Below are 20,467 nucleotides of genomic sequence, written 5' to 3'. Positions count from 1 at the left end.
GAATAACAGCATCTACACGACCTACTTTGTAAGGTTTATAAACTGTAAAACGCTACATAACAATAGCTAGTATTTCTATAGTGTCTACTATGTGTCAGGCACTGAGCTAAGTGCTTTAACATATGATCTCATTTGAGCCTCACAACAATTCTATAAGGTAGGTACTATTATCCCTATTTTACAGTTTAGGAAACTTCAGCAGACAGAGGTTAAGTGACTTGCCCAAGGCTACACAGCTCGTGAGTGTTTGAGGTCACATCTGAACTCAAGTCTTCTTGACTCCAGGTCCAGTGCTCTAACCACTGGATCACCTAGCTGCCTCATGTATATAAAGACATTATATGTGAGTATTATTTGATAATTACCTACAATTCATAAAGGAGGCTCTTTAGATGTCCAGGGAAATCCAGGACAAGGTATAACTATGCTTCAGGGGATGAAAACCAGCTCCTCAAGGAAAAGGAAGGCCCAGGTGGTGGAACCATCAACCTTCCTTCCTGCAGAAAATCAGCAGTCTCAACAAGGAGTTTGCTAAGAGAAAAACGTTCAAGGGGATTTGTCACCTGACTGTATTCTTCTACCATGGATGTGGATTAGCAAAATGCATCACAACTATCGAAACTAATAATGAGGAAAGTCTGAAGTAATTGGATCTTAGCCATTATCACGGTGTGTATTCTTTCTATTTTGCAAATATCAGAACCTGGGCTTTAGGGCTGCTCATCCATTCTTTTGCTCTGTACTTAAAACTACACTAAAAACCAGATGTAAAGGATGACTCCTGAATTTGCCTGAGAATTCATTCCATGCACACCTTTGCGTCTCTCTCTGCAAACTTCTCGAACATGTTGGCGTATATCCTGCGATCCCGCTCATTGTGTTCCTTAGCTTTCTTCTGGCACATAGAGATCTGCAGCTTTGCGGCCTTGTTCTGGGGGTTTACTTCTAGTACTCTCTCAAAGTCACCTTTGGCTGACTCAAACTCGTTCATAAGCAGCTGGGCTTCACCTCTCCTGTACAGGCCCTTCTCATTGGTACTATCCAGTCCAAGTGCCTGCAAACAGAGAGCTTCCAATTTAGCATGACCAGTTTTTTGAGTATATTTAGGGAAGAATTCTGCTGGAAAAAAGAAATTCATCATTCAGTTGTACAACTGCTCCCCCCCCCCCATGATTTTACTAGGAAATTAGAAAGGGGAATGGCATTTGCTGATTCATGAGGACATGTAAGGTAGTACTGTTTAATTTTTACACACACATCAAAATATAACTAATAATAGTATGCTCTTCTCAATCAAATTTTTAGACCAGTTTAATGGGCAATATTTGAATACTCAATACTTGAAACTCAACACCAAAAGTATGACTTTGTAGAGTGTATGAGGAGCCTGTTTCTACTTAGTTCTTATCTTTTCATGCATTTTCAAAAAGATATCTTCACCTAGCAGATGTCCCATATGGTACAGTACATTCTGGGATAGTTAATGTAAATCACAGCATGCACTTGAGCATCATAATTTCTCTGTGCATCTCTCCCTTGTACCTAGTTCTATCCCAGTACATGACGCCTGGTACAAAGCAGGAATTTAAATGTTTCCTGAATTGAATTGTTTTGCAAATGGACTTTATGTGCACCACACAAAGTAGGTAGGACTAACCTCCTTGGAGGCTTAAAGATGATTCTGCTCTTTCTTTTAAATTGGACAAACATCCATGAAGCTTCACTGACCGTGCTGAACACTGGGCTAGCTGCTAAGTGAGATAAACATTAAGCTAAGACACTGTCTTTGCCCTTACAGAACTTAGTATAATAGGGAGATGACACATGAACTGATAGCTACAACACAGTATGACATGACAAGTTCATCAGAAAGGTACAAAACAAAACGTTCTATCAGGTCTGAGGGGTCACGTCATTTGACTGAACTCAAAGAGATTTATGTTTAACTTGCTATGAAATAACAAATGCTTTGGCCTAATTGGGAAAGATGTGAATGAAAAGATGTATTATACATAAATGTTATTGTTCATTCACAGACAATTTTGAAAACGGACAAGAGAAGCAGAGGGAGATTGAGGAGGGGTTAAGGAGACTTGGAACATCATGGGTTCAACCCATGTGTTGACTCTATTTTTACCTTATCACAGCATTCAACAGCTTTGGCATACTCCCGAAGCTTTAGGTAGCACATGGCCAGGTTAAGGAAAGCTGCTAGCAGGAAGGATTCGGATGCTTTAGATTCCTTTTCTGATAAACCATACTCCATCTCTAACCAGGATACAATCTTTCCATATTGAATCACTGCCTGCAAGTATTTGCCTCCCTAGGAAAAAAGAATCATTAAGTATTTGTTGTGGTAGGCATTTGGCAGGGGAGGGAAGGAGATGATACAAGAAGAAATTTAAAGACACTGTCCCAGACTGTGAAGAGCTTATAATGTAGTTGGTGAAACAAGGCATATGCACATGAAACAATTAAATGCTAAACTTAATGCATGGCAACCATAAAGTTTTTAATTCAAAATCAGATACCTTAATCTAATCTAATCAAATAAGGTTAAAGGGTCTAACTATAAATTCAAAAGGATCACAGACAGTATTTAGATTTGAAAGAGACCTTTGAGACCATCTAATCTAGGATGTGTGTATGTGTGTGTGTGTGTGTGTGTGGTGTTGTCTTCCTCAATTAGAATGTGAACGTCTTATAGAGCAGGGACCATCTCCCTTTTCTATCTGTATCTCCAATGGTTAGCAAACAGTACCCAATAAATGCTTTTTCAATCATTCATTTGTTCAATTAAAATTCATAGGTCTTCACACAAACTGTGAAATTAAATCAGACCTCTGATGTCCTACACATCCATACTGGTCTTTTTAATTCCTAAAGCAAGATTTCACATTTATCTCTATTTAATTTCATCCTATTAAAGTTAGCATATTAATGAGTTAGTATTTATATAAGGCTTTATGATTCGCAGAGTGTTTTTACACATAATATCCAATTTGATCTTCACAACCACCTGGCAAGTAGGTGCTACTGTTACCCCCACTTTACAGATGAGATAACCTTGGCAGACGAGGTTAAATGGCTTGATTGATCAGGGTCACACAGCTAGTAAATGTCTGAGGCAGGATCCTAACTCAAGTCTTGCTGACTCAAAGCCCTGTATGTTATCTATTCTACCACCTAACCTGTGAATGTTGAAACACAGGATCCTATCTCTGTCATATTACAAAGTAGCTCTACTTTTCAGCATAGTTGATAAGCATTCCTGCTTTTGTCTACATCCAAGTTAACTAAAATGCTGACCTGAACAGGACAGATCCAGTGGAACTAAGAACACAGCTTGTGGCGTACCACGAGAAAACTCCCTCTTCTCCCTTCACCTCTCCCCCCAAATTCATCAAATAAATACTTTCTGAGTGTGTCAACTAGCTATGGATTCACCCAACTGTATGTCCATCTAGGACACACTTTTACCATTTTGCCTGCAAATATAACAAAAGAGATAACTGTCTTTTTAAAAAAAATTCAAATATACTACATCTTCAGCACTCTCCTAGTATAGTAAATCTTTTCAGAAGAGAAAATTAGGTTGGGTTGATCTGACTCATTCTTAGTGAATACAAACTGGTTCCTAGTCATCAGTACAGTATTTATTAACTGCTTGATCACTTGTTCCATAATTTTGCTAAGTATTAACAGTAAGCTTACTGAATTAATATTTTTCTTTATCTTCAAGACTGACATAGCATTTGCCTATCTCTATTTTTCTGTTTTCCATTGTGCCTCAGAGATTACCAATAACAGGAAATTAAATTTGCAGATTTTTTTTCAGTACCCTGAAAAATACATTTCAGTTTGGAGATCAAGGGGCTAGGTACTATTTCTGGATATAATACTGGACCTCAATCACCCCTCCCCAACCACCAATTTATTGTACCCTTTTCAGTTTGAAGACCATTCTTGAAACTGACAAGAAAGAGTAGAAAGTTTCAGTTGGATAGTTCTGTTCTTTTTGTCATCTCCTCAATCAATAAGCATTTATGAAGCATCTACCATGGGCCAGGCACCGTCAGGCACTGAGGACACAAAGACAATGATGAAATAGTCCCTTTCTCAATGAGCTTACATTTTAACACACTGTGTTATGCCACCTGTCTCCAAGGAGTTTACTTGCCCCTTTCCAAATGCACCTTAAAAAAAGGCCCTCTTTCTTGTACTCAGGATCTTTTTAGAAGCCTACATTCCCTTGGGCTTTAGCTTTCCTGTCACAGCTTTCTTAGGCCTCTTCCATTCTTGGCTATTTGTCCTTGGCAGCTTCTAGCTTCAGCAGAGATACTTTGCAAGTTTGTGCTCATGAGAATGATGCAGTAGTTTCTCCAGGTGATTCCCTCCTTTCTTCCTCACAAAGACCATTTGAGACTGTCACCAGAAGTTTGGGCTTGTTTGTTTTTTGACTAACCCTTTCAAACCATCTTCTCTTAATAAGTGAAGTAGTGTAAGTATGATTGTCCCCATTTTCATACAATTTCAGGGTTGAAGGAATGGGTATGGCCCAGCTCAGAGGGGAAGAATGGCATTATGATGTTGTAGAAGAACTCTCAAAAGGAGGTTTCAAGAGAGAGGCATCTTCCTGGGCCAAGTACTACAAACCCTACTGCAGTTCTTCAGACAACTGCCAATACCTTGTTTCTAGATCATCAAATGGTGAGGCTGACAGAAGCTCCTTTGCTGCAGTAGGGAACATAGCAAAGACCTATTTGTAAAATGATTCCTTTCTCTAAAGACACACCTGCTAGGATTTTTATTCTGATTCCCCTACCTCTTTTCTTTTGAAATCCCAAAGGAAATGATGGCATGTCAATGGCATCCCCAATGACTTGAAGGATAAATGTCAGAACCCCCAGTACCCATCGTTCATTTATTTCACCATTATTTAATGAAGCACCTGTTGTAGAGTACTGTGACAGGCACTGGATGCAAATCAAAGTTCAGAGAAGACATGGTCCCTGTTCTGTGGACTCTGAATTACCTAAAGGTTGTCTCATATCCTATATAGTCAATTTATTTATCACCATTAGGGGGAGAGAATATAGAATAAAAGGCCTCCCCAGTTAGCCTTTTAAAATGAACTCAGAGTTCTTCAGAAACAGTAGCCTTATTAAATATAAATAATCTTATATTTACATAGTAATTTAAACTTTTCCTTCTAGAAGACAAGGTCTTTGAAGTCTTCTTTTTGATGTACTTGATTGTCATTTCTTACGTGTGGCTTTTAGTGACTTCTATATCTTGTTCCAAACTAGGTCTACAGATGACTCAACTCTTAGCCTCAATAATGTTGTTCTGGATTGGATTGGCAAGGCTGCCCAAGGAGCAGTAAATAGCACATTAGTCCCTGTTCTCTCAAAGGGGATGATATTTGTTGAATTAAAATGCTCCTCCTTATCCCAACTACATATCTCCGTGAGGCTGGATTTTCTTCATATACTTTATTTAACCAAAATAACATATCTTGACAGATTGAATGCAGAAGGAGATATGAGAATCTAGTTGTCTTCTATCACGTCAGATATAAAAGAGATCTGAAAAAATTTGCAAAACAATGCTACTCTTCTATTTTTTTTTCTTTTGGAAAACAGTTATTTTTCATAAAAATTATTTATGTTAACGTGTAATGGGTTTATTATTGTTATTTTAAAAAGAATAATTTTAAATTAACCAGTTTCAATTTCTATGGTAAATATCGATAGATGTATGCCACATAAACAAGAGATCTTTGAGGTCTTCAATAATTTGAGTGTAAAGGAGCCCTGAGACCAAAATATGAAGAAAAAAACCATCTGATTCCTTCATAAGATCAACACTAGGGGGCACCAGTATACAATGCACACAGAACAAGTCCCGTGAGAGCACATCAAAGTCTTTCAACAAACACTTGGTCCCCTGGAAAAGGAAAGGAAATAAATACTTTAAGGTAACCACAGATAATCGTATGTTTTTAAAGTAAGGAATGGCAATAGCCTGTTTAGGGCAGTATAACCTTACAGCAGGAACCTCAATTGTTTGACTTGAGCATACAATGCCATGGACATATAGGTGATTAATGAAATATTATCTGAAAATACCAAAGACTAAAGAGTACAAACAGGTTTTCAGTAGTTTGCACAAACTAAAACAAAAACTCAGTGGTTTAGGAAGCACGTTATGAAACCTCTGACCCACTAATCTCTCTACTGGGAATATATCTTAACTTTTAAAAGACCTATTTGTACAAAGATATTTATAATCCTATTTATAATGGACCAAAGAAAACCAAAAAAATCCTGCAAATAACTCAAGTGCCCAGTTGGGGAATGGTAAAGCAGATTGCTGGTACATGAATACCATTTATTGCTATGCATGTAATTAACTTAAACAAATACAGCGTGTCCCAAAGATCTTGGTGCAGTTTTAAGTGATTAAATTCTAAGCTATTTAAGCTATTAAAACTTAAAATTGCACTAAGCCAGCAGCTAGGTGGTGCAGTGGACAGAGCTCTGGCTTTGGAGTTAGGAGGACCTGAGTTCAAATTCAACCTCAGATACTTGACACTTACTAGCCGTGTGACCCTGGGCAAGTCACTTATCCCCAATTGCCTCACCAAAAAGCAAAAAAATAAAAATAAAAATAAGTTGCACTAAGCCCTTTGGGAAACCTTTTATTCATAAAGTACACTCAGTTGTGCCATAACCCTTGTTTGGAAAATGTGAATTTGTTCCAATGCAATTGATATATTAGAGAACAATTTAAGCATAATGATATTTTTTTATTTGCTTATACATGATTTCATCTATGACAAACGCTGAGAATGCAGAAAACTGTATGCAGCTGAACTGAGTTGGGTAGGAATACACAAAATGTATATCTACCAGGTACCTCAAATAATGGCATGTATTATCCTATAAAGCTGTGTTTTGCTATTCTTTTGCATTCATTAACTTTTCTATGTAGAAAAAATCCATTCGACATCCCAAATGTCATATTTATAGTGTATCTTCTGGTGTAGCTCCTCCACCTTCTGCTATAGCAAAATTCTCCAGGACCCCTTCTTGGAGCTGTGGCCCCCAACATTGCCCTCTTGCCCATAGATGACTTTGCCAGCCTGGTGTCCGTGGGAACCATGGCACAGGTCAAACAATACTCATTATTGCAGTATGTATGTACTTCTTAACCATTTACCCCCTTAACCATTGTGCTACTATTTTTGTTAGATTCCTATCTTTTTTATGTGTCACTGATGAAGTTTTTGAAAGCTGTGTCCCTAACCCCATTCCCCCAGTAAGTCTTGTGCTTTTTATTGCATGATTTTGCATAGCACAGTAATTTTTAGGTATATGTCAAAATTATAGCAGAACTGAGTGTACTTTCCATGTCAAAGACAGTGCTAGATGCTGGGGATACAAATATAGATATCACACTCCCTGCTCTGAAAGAACTTTCTGTTGGGGTGGGGAGATTGTAGGGGGAGGATGCAACATGTACATTGCTAAGTATAAAGACTGAGTGTGATGAGAGTAAAGAAGAGATCCAGGTTTACCATGAGGGAGGGGGGAAGGGCCTCTGACATGTTAGAGGCCAATGCTGAATGCTTTCCTCAATTTCTCTTTACATCTCAAGGATATCAGTGAAGTATTCAAGCTGTCATCTTGTCCTAACCTTTCAGACAGTCTGTCTTCTCTTCCTATCACGTATTTTCTCTGATGACATCTTTTATTCCTGTTCTTCAAAATTCCTTGTTAGTTATATATTGTGGCCTCTTCCCATACATTGTATGCTTCTCAATTGCCCTCTGGGTCACATTAATTTCTGAATTCTTTATAGACTCTGGTATTCCATGCCTTGTGGCCATATAACATTGGTAAAATGTTAGTGTTAAAATAAATTGGGTTTTTGTTTCCATAAGTCTGGGGTCATTAAAGGAGCTTTGAATTTCCTGAAGGCAATTCAGCTCTTCTCTCCTCTAATTTAACTCTGAGCCCAACTCACAATCCATTTGTAGTGTCCCACAAAGATGGACAGGCTCTACAGAAGCTTGCTTCATATTTTACAGAAAAAATTGAGGCCCTTAGTCATGAGTTCCCTCTTCTCCCCTCTTCGTAATTTCCTGTCACTCAGGTACTCTGAGTACCTGCCACTCTCTCCTCCTTCACCTCTGTCTCACATGATAAAATGGGCTTATTCCTCACCAACAGATACCTTTCCATCCCATCTCCTCCAACAGACTGTCCCTATGTCATCCCCATTCTTCCACTTATTTTCAATCTCTCTACTGGCTCATTTCCTACTATCTACAAATTGCCTACGTCTCCCCTATCCTGAGAAACCCTAATTTGATCCTTCCATTTCTGCTAACTATTGTTCTACCTCTCTTCTGCCCTTTGTAGCTAAACTCCTCAAAAAGGTCCCTACAGGGGCAGCGAGGTGGCGCAGTGGATGCAGCACCGGCCCTGGAGTCAGGCAGACCTGAGTTCAAATGTGATCTCAGACCAGACACTTGACACTTACTAGCTGTGTGACCCTGAGCAAATCACTTAACCCTAATTGTGCCCCTCCCCCCAAAAAAGGTCCCTATAATAGAAGCCTTTGTTTTTTCTCCTCTCACTCTCCTCTTACCCCCTTACAATTTGGCTTCCAATCTTATCATTTCACCAAAATTGCTCTCTCCAAAATTACTGTTTCTTAGTTGCCAAATTCAATGGCCTTTTTTCAATTCTCATTTTCCTTGACCTCTCTCTCCCTGCTGTATTTGACACTTGACCATTCTCTCCTGGTTTTCCTCCTACCTGGCTTACCACTCCGTCTCTGAATGTTTACTGGATTCATTTCTAGATCATGCCCTCTAACCCTGGATGTCCCTCAGGGTTCTGTCCTTGACTTTCTTCTCCTTCTCCCTCTATACTGTGTCACTTGGTGATCTGATCAGCTCCCATGGATTTAATTACTATCTCTATGCTGATGATTCTCCAATCTACCTTTCCTGCCCCAATCTCTCTGCTGACCTCCAATTTGGTATCTCCAACTGACATTTTGAATTGGATGTCCAATGGACATCTTAAACTAGCTATGTCCAAAACAGAACTCATTATCTTTCTCCCTAAATACTATCCCTTCCTACCTCCTCCATCACTGTTGAGGGCAACAACATCCTCTCAGTCCCTCAGGTTTGTAACACAGGAGTCATCCTGGATTCCTCACAATCTCTCATACTCTCTTTCCTTTTCCAAGCTGTTGTCAAGGCTTGTTGATTTCACCCTTGCCACATCTCTCATATATCTATATCTATATCTATATCTCCTCTCCACTCCTCTGACACTGCCACCATCGTAGGGTAGGTCCTCATCACCTCAGACCTTGATTCCTGCAAAGGCCTAAGGATTATTATAGCCTAAGGATGGGTCTGCCTAACTCAAATCTCCCCTCACTCCAATCCATCCTCCACTCGGCCACTTTCCTAAAGTGCAGGTCCCATTATGTCACATTCCCTTCCCCTCCACCCCCACAACAAACTGTAATGGCTCCCTATCCCCCCCCATGATCAAACATAAAATTCTCTGTTAGGCATTCAAAGCTCTTCATAACCTAGCCCCCTCCTACCTTTCCAGTCTTCTTATACCTTACTTCCTGACACGTACTCTCTCTGATCTAGTGACACTGGCTTCCTCACTGTTCCATGAGTAGATACTCCATCTTTGCATTCCAGATATTTTCTCTGGCTGTTCCCCCATGCATAGAACACCCTCCCTGCTTGCTCTGATTACTAATCCCTCTGGCTTCCTTTAAGTCCCAACTAAATTCCCATCTTCTACTTTCCCTAGTATCTCTTAATTCCAGTGTTTTCCCTCTGTATACGACTTGCTTTGTATATATTTGTTCGCATGCTGTGTCTCCCATTATATTGTAAAATCCTTACAAGCAGTGACTGTTTTTGCTTCTTTTGTATGCCCAGCACTTAGCACAGTACCCAACACATAGTAGGCACTTAATTTTAATGACTGACCGACCTTCCACTTGGTTTTTCTTGTGTTAACAGTAAGGCCAAACTCTTTGGAGTAATTATGGCTCTCTACTAGGAGGCTCTGCAATTTTCTGGGGTTTGGTCCAAGCAGTTTGTATGTGGAGGGCCTTGGATGCTACATCACAATCTTGGATGTGCTTGTAGAGGAAATAGAAATGATACTAAAGAGAAAAAAATAGGGAAAACAGTTTGGTTGGTCTAAGTGTTTATATAAGGCAGTGGTTCTTAACCTGATATCTATGAATATTTTTAACAGTCACTACTTTCAAGTTGGGACTTACTTTTTTATATCCTTCATTTTTTTATGGGACAATAGCATGATTTTGTTCTGCCAGCCCCTAATCACTGGGCAAACTCGGATGTTTCCAGTTTTTTCTTTCCTCTTCACTTCCCCAGCAATAACATCTTTAGGATATGCTTCTAGTAGTATGATCATAAGATCGAAGTATATGGATAGTTTTGTCCTTTGTATTATACAATATTGTGTGAACAGACTGCATAAATAACAGCTCTACCAGTAGTAAAATAGCATGCCTACTTCTCCACAGATCTGCCATAATTTTAAACTCTTTGCCAATTTAATGGGCTTAAGATGACATCTCATAATTATTTTAATTTGCATTTTTCCATAAGAGAATCTAATTTTTCAGCTGGTTATGAATAATTTGTATTTCTCTCATGAAATTTATTCACTAAGGCTTAAACCAAACTTTTAGCTCCCTACAGATTAATAATTAATGCTGGCATTACATAATAATGATAACAATAGGTGCCACTTATAAAATACCTTCAAATTTACAAAATGCTTTGACATAAAATACTAGTTTTTTCATGCATACTTTTAATTTTACTATCATTTCTAGACCACATACCCCAACTGAAAACATGCCATATTAAATATCCTATAGAAATAGGGACTGTGAGGATGTGGAGGTAGATTGAGACTTAACTTTTAAAAATCTAATAGTAATAATGACATTTATATAGTGCTTTAATATTTAAACTCATTTGAGCCTCACAGCAAATTATCCCCACTTATAGGTTAAAAAAACTGAGACTCAGAGAGCTTACAGTGGCTTGCCCAGGGTCACATAGCTAGTAACTGAAGTGGCATTCAAACCCAGGTAGGCCTGACTTCAAATCCATCATTTTATCCATTATACTACACTGATTCTCTATAAAGAGAACATCTATACTGGCATATGTCTATACATTTAGAAATCTGCATTTAATCTTTCATGATATTGTGTGTTTCTATTTTGTAACATATTTAACTTTGTACATATCGTATCTTTCCTACTAGATTATAAACTTCCTGAGGGCAAAGACTATATCTTAATTTATCTGTGTATTTCTTAAAGCATGGCTTAATTATTGAGATGAATTACCAATAAACTACCAATTTATTGAAATAATTACCAATTAACAATACTGAATAATTACTAAAGTATCTCTAGGGAACCTGATTAACAGAACAAACAATGGTACTCTAGCGACAAATATTCTTAGGGAATTATACAGGAAAAGTTCTTTATACTTTACATAGGGATCACATTAAAGGAGACAGATCATTTTTAATCTCAATTAAGGGCTTTGAAAGCATGCATCATGTCTTGATTGGAAAATGGGTGTAATATTATACAGACTACCTTGACAAGAAAGCTTGTAGATTCTTCAAATGACAGAACTAGAAGGGATTTTACAATTCATCTAATCCAACCCTTTCATTTCACAGGTAAGGAAAACATGGAAGCCTACAGAGGAGCCTAAAATCACATTATCAATGGTAGAGCTGAGACCAGAATGTAGGATCCCTGATTTTCAGTCTTGCACACACCATGGAGTCTCCCTATAAATATTTTTACCATACTTTTGGGAACCTTTTCTTTTGATGTCTTTTAGCACATGATTATCTATCATACAGGATTATATTTGTTTCATGACTACTAAGATAATTACTATATCATTACTTGGTTTTTTGCTGGAAGGTAATTTCTTACAGTATACATGGATTACAGTTTTTGAGGTGTATTTGATGAACCTATCTATCCTAAGTCATTGTCAAACAGTAAGGAGGGAGAGGGGGAGAGAGGGAGAGAGGGAGGGAGGGAGAGAGAGAGAGAGAGGGAGAGAGGGAGGGAGGGAGAGAGAGAGAGAGAGAGAGAGAGAGAGAGAGAGAGAGAGAGAGAGAGAGAGAGAGTGTGTAAGAGAGAGTGTGAGTGTCTTACTCTCATATGCATACCCTCTTTCTACTCAATAGCAACTCTCAATTCCTAAATGAGGGGGAAAAAAGGGTATTTCCAACCTCCTCTAAGAAGCAACATTTTCTCTGGGGAAAAGTATTTGAACTAAATGTTATTTCACTATATTTTGGTAGCTTTGGGATTTATTATCTTCTTTAGTGAAATAATATACTAGAGAATAGGAGATTTCAGAAGCAAATTAATAACTTTAATATAATAACACATGCCACATCTCTCAGAAACTTTTGAATATCCTCAAAGAAAAGGAGAACAGAGATGATTTGGACTAACAGAAATTCACATTTACCTCCTTTCAGCTCTCTTCTTTGAACTTTTCAGTCTTTCCTCTCCCTTGCCTGGCATGGTAAAAAGGTATAAAGGAGGAGGGAGAGCAAATCTCTACTAGTAATGTTTGCTGTTTGCTACACATTCTTGTTATTACTTTGGGGGGGGGCAATCGGGGTTAAGTGACTTGCCCAGAGTCACACAGCTAGTGTCAAGTGTTTGGTCTGAGGCCGCATTTGAACTCAGGTCCTCCTGACTTCAGGGCCGGTGCTCTATCCACTGCACCACCTAGCTGCCTCCATTGTTATTACTTATTTTTAAAAATGGCTGAAAAGAACATTTGGATTCTTTTCAGATCTTCTTTCTCTATTCTTATTTATCATTTCTTATTGAGGATAACGGAGTAGGGAAGTGATGAAAGTGGTTTCATTTCAATTTAATTATCAAAGCCAGTAAATATGAGAAAAAATACAGAGTTACCTCAAAACAGATACTTTGGAGAGAAAACACTTTGATTCACACACCTTGAAGTACACTGTTCCCTTCTCTTTGACAATAGCAGCTTGTTCAAGTTTTTCTTTGGTGTCCATCTCCCAGGATTCTTTGGCCTGTCAATAACATTTATAATAATAATTAGATGATAGCATAGATAATAGTATAACCTTGAGGCTTTTCACCCCGTAACCAACAGAAACCTTTAAAGAATAATATAGATTTTTAAAAAATATAGTTTAAATCTAATTGCCACTGCTGAAATTCTACATCTGGCTAATGTTTATAACACTGTTTGAAGAATTAACTCTCCATGGTTAATCATCCAATGAACCAACAAGCCAGTTACGTGCTAGGTGCCAGGGATATTAAAGACAAGGAACTTATTCAGATGTACTATAAATATAAAACTAATACAAGGAAGTTGATAGCATTTGGGGGCAATTAGGACAGGCTTTATATAGAAAGTGGTCCTTGTGCTGAGTTTTGGAGGAAGTAAGGAATTCTACATGGTAGATATGAATACATTCTATGCATGGGGAATGGCCAGGAAAAAGTAAAGAGAGAAGTGATACAGCACTCTTGTATGTGTGAAGAATAGAAAGAAAGTCAAGTTTTGATGGACTGTAGAGTGTGGAAAGGGCATGTAGCCTGGAAAGGTAGCTGGGGGCCAGATTGTAAAGGGCCTCAAAAGCCAAAAAAGGGCATTTATTTGATTCTAGAGACAATAAGGGAGCCAACTGAGTTTAGTGAATAGTGGAGTGACATGGTCATCTGGCAGCTGTGTAGAGGATAAATTTGAGGGGGGAGAGAATTAAAGCAGGATTATCATTAGGAGGCCAGTACAACAGTACAGGCAAGAGGTGATAAGGGTCTAAACTAGACTGGTGGCTATGTGAGTAGTCAGAATGAGACTGATGCAAGAAATGTTGTTTTACTAGATTTGGAGACTGACTGGATATAAAGCGCAAGGAAGAATGAAGAGTCAAGGGTAACACGAAGATTTTAAATCTGGGAGACTGCAAGGATGGTGGTGCTCTCAACAGAATTAGGGAGGTCTGGAGGAGTAGTACCTTCTTCTTGTTGTTGTTGTTTTTGCTTTGTGGTGAAGCAATCAGGGTTAAGTGAGTTGCCCAGGGTCACACAGCTAGTAAGTGTCAAGTGTCTGAGGCTAGATTTGAACTCAGGTCTTCCTGACTCCAAGGCTAGAGCTCTATCCACTGTGCCACCTAGCTGCCCCAGAGTAGTAGGTTTTTGAGGAAAGTATAACAAGTTCTATTTTGGAGAGGTCAAATTTAAGATGTCTATGTGATGCCTAGTTTGAAACATCCAATATGTGATGCAGGAGAGGGACTGGGGCTGAATATACAGGATGTCCCAAAAGTCTTAGGGCAGCTGTAAGCTTTAATAATTTCAGAAGAAAATGCACAAACTTAAAAAGATATCATTTGAAAGTTTAGTTATTTTAATTTAATACTTGTGTAGCTGTGAATTTTGAACAATAATTCTTAAATTTAAATTTTAACAAGATGAGACACTATGTCATTATGTGTGCAGCAGTTTCTGCGTAACATGGACCACTGGATTGGTAGAGGAAATCTTGCTTGGCCACTTCAATTGATCTTCTTGATCATGAGACTTCTTCTTATAGGGTCATGTCAAAACTATCATGTATGCATCAAAACACCTTATTCTTTGAATCGTCTTAAGGCTATGATTACAAATGTAATCCTTTCAGTCACTGAGTAGCAGTTGATGACAGTTTGAAAAACGACTAAAGCAATGTATAGCAATAACAAAAAAAACAGTGGGTATGCTGGGTTTTAATAAGAAATGTCAATATTTTGTAAATATATGAAAATTTAAATAATTAACTTTTCAGATTTTTAAAAATAAATTTGTAACATTTGTACTTCTGAAGTTACGAAAGCTTTAAATTGCACTAAGACTTTTAGGGTATCCTGTATAAGATCTGGGAGTCATCTATATAGTGATGATAATTAAACCTATGGAAAGGAAATAGGCATTTATTAAATATCTGCTATTTGCCAGCTTAAGAGTTTTATAAATATTATCTCATTGTATCCTCTTAACAACCTTGGGAATTAGGTGATATTATTATGACCATTTTATAATTGAGGCAGACAGAGGTTAAGTGGCTTGCCCAGGATCACACAGGTAGAAAGTGTCTAAGGCCAGATTTGAACTCAGGACTTCCTGACTTGACATGCATGCAACACTCTACCTACTGTGCCACCAGTTGTCATGTGAGCTGACAGGGCCACGAAGTGAGAGTAAAGAGACAAGAAAACCTGTAACAGAGCCCTGGAGTACATGGCACACCCGTAGTTAAAGGGTGTGATACATAGATGGTGACAGGACAAATTAGGGCCTCTCACTACAGCAATGGAAATTAGAGCTCTTTGAACTCAAAGAGTTTAAAAATGAGAATTCTTGACCAATTTCTCCCATCCATTTTAATTCCTTCATTTGACAATAAATGCCTCTCCAAATAACTGCTTTTGTGACAATCTAAGTGTCTACACCAGAAAGAGAAAAATGCAAAAGACTTTCGTCCAAGGGAGATTTATTAAAGGACATTCTTTACAATGGGCTACAAGTGGGAGTGAGATATGGGTGATGGTATAGTGATTTCCCAATATTGCAATTATGTGGCAATTCCAAAGATGACTTCCCAGCCTTCCCTCCATTTCTGACATATTACAGACTGTCCCTCATTTTCAGGAGTTTCAAGACAGTGATTAGTAGAGCAAGATGTATTCTGCTACCTCCACTTTCAAATCTATTCTTTGGAATCTCTGAGTAAAGTCATTGGCTAAGAAGGCTGGAAGTATGAGAGTATGGGAATAAAATGGTCATTGGTTTATCCCAGGTTAACTAACGAGGGGGATGTGGATGGTGAAGGGTAGTCAATAGTATAACATGCTGCAGAGAGGCCTAGAAGGGTGGAGAATGAAAAAGACTACCAGATTGTTTTCCATGAGAGAGCCAAGAAAGATCTGATTTCACCAATCGTTAGAGAGTAATTGAGACAAAACTACTCCTCATGTTCTCTCTAGTAGTCAGAGGCCTTATACGTGTCTTTCTAAGAGTCCCAAGGTAGCCAGAAAACTAGGTCTGAGTAAGTATGAAACTTCCGGGGTCCATGGTAAGCTATAAAAAAAAATCCTCTATTTTCTTTTTCATTTGAGCAGATGAAATGAAAAGACTCCATGGTGAGAAGGCTTATCCGTTTCTGCTGGCATAGAACATGGTAAACTGTACTGCCTTGTATGTCAGCTAATAGCATGGAGCTCTTTACTGAAGGTCTCATCTCAAGATTCCTGCAAAGGGTACAGTCCGTTCAGAACTAAAAAAGTGCCCTCCCTATGGAAGTACTTGGCACAGCATGAACCTTTTTGTCCTCAACCCAGAAAAAAGTACAAAAAGAGCAAGTCTAGGAACAAATAAAGGAACAAGTCTTGGATTTCACCCAAAAACAGTGAAATATGCTGACACACACCAACAAAACAAGAGCAGTGAGGCCCTCAGTTGGTATATTGGCTATGCTGCACTGTTATTGATGTGCAAAAGCCAAATTCCAAACTCCAAAATAACCAACATAATGCATACAAACACAGATACTTACCTATTGACATAAACTACTGCTTGGGGGAAGTAGAGGGAAGGAATTGTATCACTTTTGAAGTCTTTATTGTCTCACCTTTTCGAAGCTCTTAAGAATAACTTCATAGACAAGTTCAGCATTAGGCTCAATGCCAAATTCTGGTTTCCCAGCCTCTCCAAAGCCATATCTGAAATGAAGAACAGAAACTAGGACTTTAAAGAGAATCAGTATACTTTTGGGTCCCTTGCTCTGTCTTTTAAAGCATCATTCTACTATAGAATTATCATTAATTTGCAAGCTACATACATCAGAGACAAACTAGATGTTGACTAGGAAACATTCCCTTTGCAGTTTTTAGAAACCGGATCTGAGTTACTGTTATTTCACCTTCACATTCAGAAGGAATGCAATATCTTTACTACTTGGGAGAGCTTACTCAATGTGATTTTAAATGTTGTTATATTCTTTTTTTTTTGGTGGGGGGGGGGGAAGGCAACTGAGGTTATAACTTGCCCAGGGTCATACAGCTAGTCTGACGCTGGATTTGAACTCAGGTCCTCCTGACTCCAGGGCTGGTGCTCTATCCACTGCACCACTTAGCTGCTCCTACATTCTTTTAATTACAGGGGCATTTACCTTTTCTTTAACAAAGAACAGCCCTCCTTGTGGGATAAGCATTTAATGAGTTTTATCAAAAGGGATGCTACAGCAAAAGAGAATCATTGTTGCAGCTGGACTGGTATTTGGCAGAGATATTTTTAAAGTCATTTACAAGAAAATGTAGTTTTCAAAGAGTGTCACTTCCAACTAGATCAATGAAAAACATGGCTCATATTTCAGAAAGGGAAATATGTCCTTGTATTCAAGTTTTTTTTAATGGGAATCACAGATAATACAAATAATCAAAGCTGCAAGCTTTGGAGGAGATTTCTATCCTCTTTATTTATTTGAACTGACACATTTTAACACAACAGATGCTTCCCAACAAACATAGAAACAAACCCTCCTACAAAGCATATTTCCTATAAAGTTACATAAAACTGGTTAACCCTGTTATTGCTACTGAACTCTAGATCCTCTTCACAATACATCTCACAATACATCTCATTATATAGTTCTATAGTAATATCACTCTAATCTCAATAGTCTCCTTACTTGAAGGAGATTACCATACAAATTAGGAAACGTTTCTCAAGCTAGACTAGTGGCATCTATGATCACTGTTACTAAAATGACAGACAAAGGGTAATAAGACACAAAAACGTTTTCCTCAGAGCCTCTGTAGTCTCCAAGAGTTTTAAGCTTAGAAGTGCTAATGGAGCAACTCGCGATGGGAAAAATGTAGGCAAAAATGAGTCATCTCCTGGTTGCTGCCTTTAGATCCAGGAAGTACATACTTTCTTACAGAGGCCCAATATTAGAACGGGTGGCACATGTTCAAGTGGGTAGTAAATCAACGATGGGCCCCTTCTCCCACCACTACTGTACTATATTTAGAGAAAGGAGGAAGAAAATAACGGAGGCTAGATGAGTAGAGTCAACAGCAGACTACTGTAGGTTCTTCTGCCAATGGCTGTATAGAAGAAAGGAAAAAGATACCCTATTCTGTTAGTCCTGCCTATGAAAACAAGCAAACAAGTCAGAAAATTCTTTTTAATAGTAATAGTTTACATTTACATAGCCCTATAAGACTTCCAAAGTATTTTATGTATGCCATCTCATTTGATCCTCACAATAGCCTTTACAAATATGAACAACAGATATTAATATTCTTATTTTACAGACTGAGGAAATTGAAGCATAGAAAGATTAAGTGATCTGTCCATTCACACAACCTGTAAATGTCAGAAGTGGGATTCAAACCCAAATATCTCTTGACTCCAAGTTCGATACTCTTTTCTACTACGTATCATACTGTTACTCTAATTAAATGAGCTTAGAACTTGCAACCTGGATGAAGATAATTTACTATTAATTTATTAACCTTACTTCAAGGTCTCTAGTAATCTTAAATTAATTGTTTTAACTACTAATATCAATTTAAGTTGAGAATAGCTTCAAGCTCAAGAGAATGAGTATGGTTTTATATTTCAGATGATCTTACTGTTTATGCTGGTCAGGCATATTACTTACCGTGGTCCAAGATACAAAATACAATGTTCTTCTCTCTGCATTTTCTCTAGGGCTTTGTCAATTCCTATGGGAATGTCATGGTCTTCCCCTTCTCCAACAACAAATACTACATCTCTGCAATCAAATGTCCTGTTACCACAAGAGCCTTCCAGGTGGACTGAAATTAAAAAGAGAGAAAGAAGTCATTAAAATACCACCAGAAAGTGAGCAAAAAGCAGCATATTTTCCTCATCAGTACATTTTTTTTTCTCTTTTAAAAGACTGCTTTTCCCTATGTTGTCCAGGCTGGAAGAGTAAGGCTGCTAATGGATCTGATCTCACTACTGCTCAGCATGGCAGCTTTGATCTGCTCCATTTCCAACACATGGAGCTGACATAGTTGCTAGATTTAGTGTAGCATCTGACTGGCTTAGCCCACTGCAGCTCAGAACTACCAAGCTCCAAAGATCCACCAACCCTCAGCTTTCCTGGTAACTGGGTTTAAAGGCATATGCCTACTCACTGGCTTCTCCTCTGTTCATTAAGATAAATATTTAATACATATTTTCAAATTCTAGTTTCCCCAATTCTGAAATTGTGACTATTACCACTTTCTGTTTCAAGTTCAGAGTTTTATGAATTTTGAAAATGGGCCATAAATTGACTCATTTTGTGATTGTGGACAACCCATTCAATCTCTAAGTCTCACTAGGAAAAGATAGTTGACAATACTCCATTATTGAAATAATAACTACAAAAATGCCTGGAACTAAAGATCCCACCCCTATGACTCTGGGCTCTGATTGGTCATTTCACCTAATCTTAGCCCTTAAAACCACTTCTTGACCATCTCTAGACCAAGTCATTAAGAACCTTTTCTTTCTGTTTTCAACTCTAGCTTTGAAAGCAATAATCAAATTAATATCATCATTCCTAGCAACAGATTGACCTATTACTCCAATCAATATTTTGAATTCTTCCTCTACCCAAAACACTCCCCTTTACAGGTTGTCTTTCTCTTAGTATAATGTAAGTGTCTTGAAGGCTGGGATGCTCTTGCTTTCTGGTAATTCTCCAGCATTTATCAAAATGTCTGGAATACAGTAAGTACCTAATACATTTTTTTTATTCATTCAGCTAGATACAAATATTTTTTTCCTTAAATGATATCTGTCTTAGGAAAAATGTCTGCTCCCAAAATACAATACCCTGATTAACTCTTCCCTATAGGGCTTCTAAGACTAGACCTATATAAGGCCAATATTTGTTTTTTTGGACCTTAAAAAAACCGCTAGGGGGCAGCTAGGTGGTGCAGTGGATAGAGCACCGGTCCTGAATTCAGGAGTACCTGAGTTCAAATCCGGCATCAGACACATAACACTTACTAGCTGTGTGATCCTGGGCAAGTCACTTAACCCATTGCCTAGCAAAAAAAAAAAAAGAAAAGAAAAGAAAAGAAAAAAACGCTAGTTCTATCCCACTGTCCTCTGAGCCAAATTCTAGTTTTTCATTACTGTAAAAAAATGTTAATACTAATCTAATTCTAACATACCTCAGTTAGGATTACATACTCTCTTTTGGTTCTATCCAACTCTAAACTTCTTTGATTTCATGATCTAGCCATCTAATTCCCAAGAAAGATCAGGA

At 38.1% G+C, this 20,467-nt stretch overlaps 1 protein-coding gene across 6 annotated transcripts in view; it reads right to left on the bottom strand.

Annotated features, from left to right (window-relative positions):
- The window catches only part of FKBP5 (FKBP prolyl isomerase 5), a 190,305-nt gene that overhangs the window by 14,806 nt on the left and 155,032 nt on the right, over nucleotides 1-20,467 (bottom strand). For all 6 annotated transcript variants that reach the window (XM_020999591.2, XM_020999592.2, XM_020999595.2 and 3 more), the window contains 5 exons: nucleotides 18,842-18,998; nucleotides 16,805-16,895; nucleotides 13,113-13,196; nucleotides 2,138-2,323; nucleotides 815-1,054 (listed from right to left, as the gene is read on the bottom strand). In XM_020999591.2, the coding sequence (XP_020855250.1) occupies nucleotides 815-1,054; nucleotides 2,138-2,323; nucleotides 13,113-13,196; nucleotides 16,805-16,895; nucleotides 18,842-18,998 (758 nt within the window). The remainder of the gene's footprint in view (nucleotides 1-814; nucleotides 1,055-2,137; nucleotides 2,324-13,112; nucleotides 13,197-16,804; nucleotides 16,896-18,841; nucleotides 18,999-20,467) is intronic.

This window comes from Phascolarctos cinereus, unplaced genomic scaffold (assembly GCF_003287225.1).
Source record: "Phascolarctos cinereus isolate Bilbo 61053 unplaced genomic scaffold, phaCin_HiC Scaffold_5;HRSCAF=322, whole genome shotgun sequence".
Taxonomy (NCBI): domain Eukaryota; kingdom Metazoa; phylum Chordata; class Mammalia; order Diprotodontia; family Phascolarctidae; genus Phascolarctos; species Phascolarctos cinereus.
Note: the sequence above shows the minus strand (reverse complement) of the source record. Positions and strands in the feature narration are given on the sequence as shown.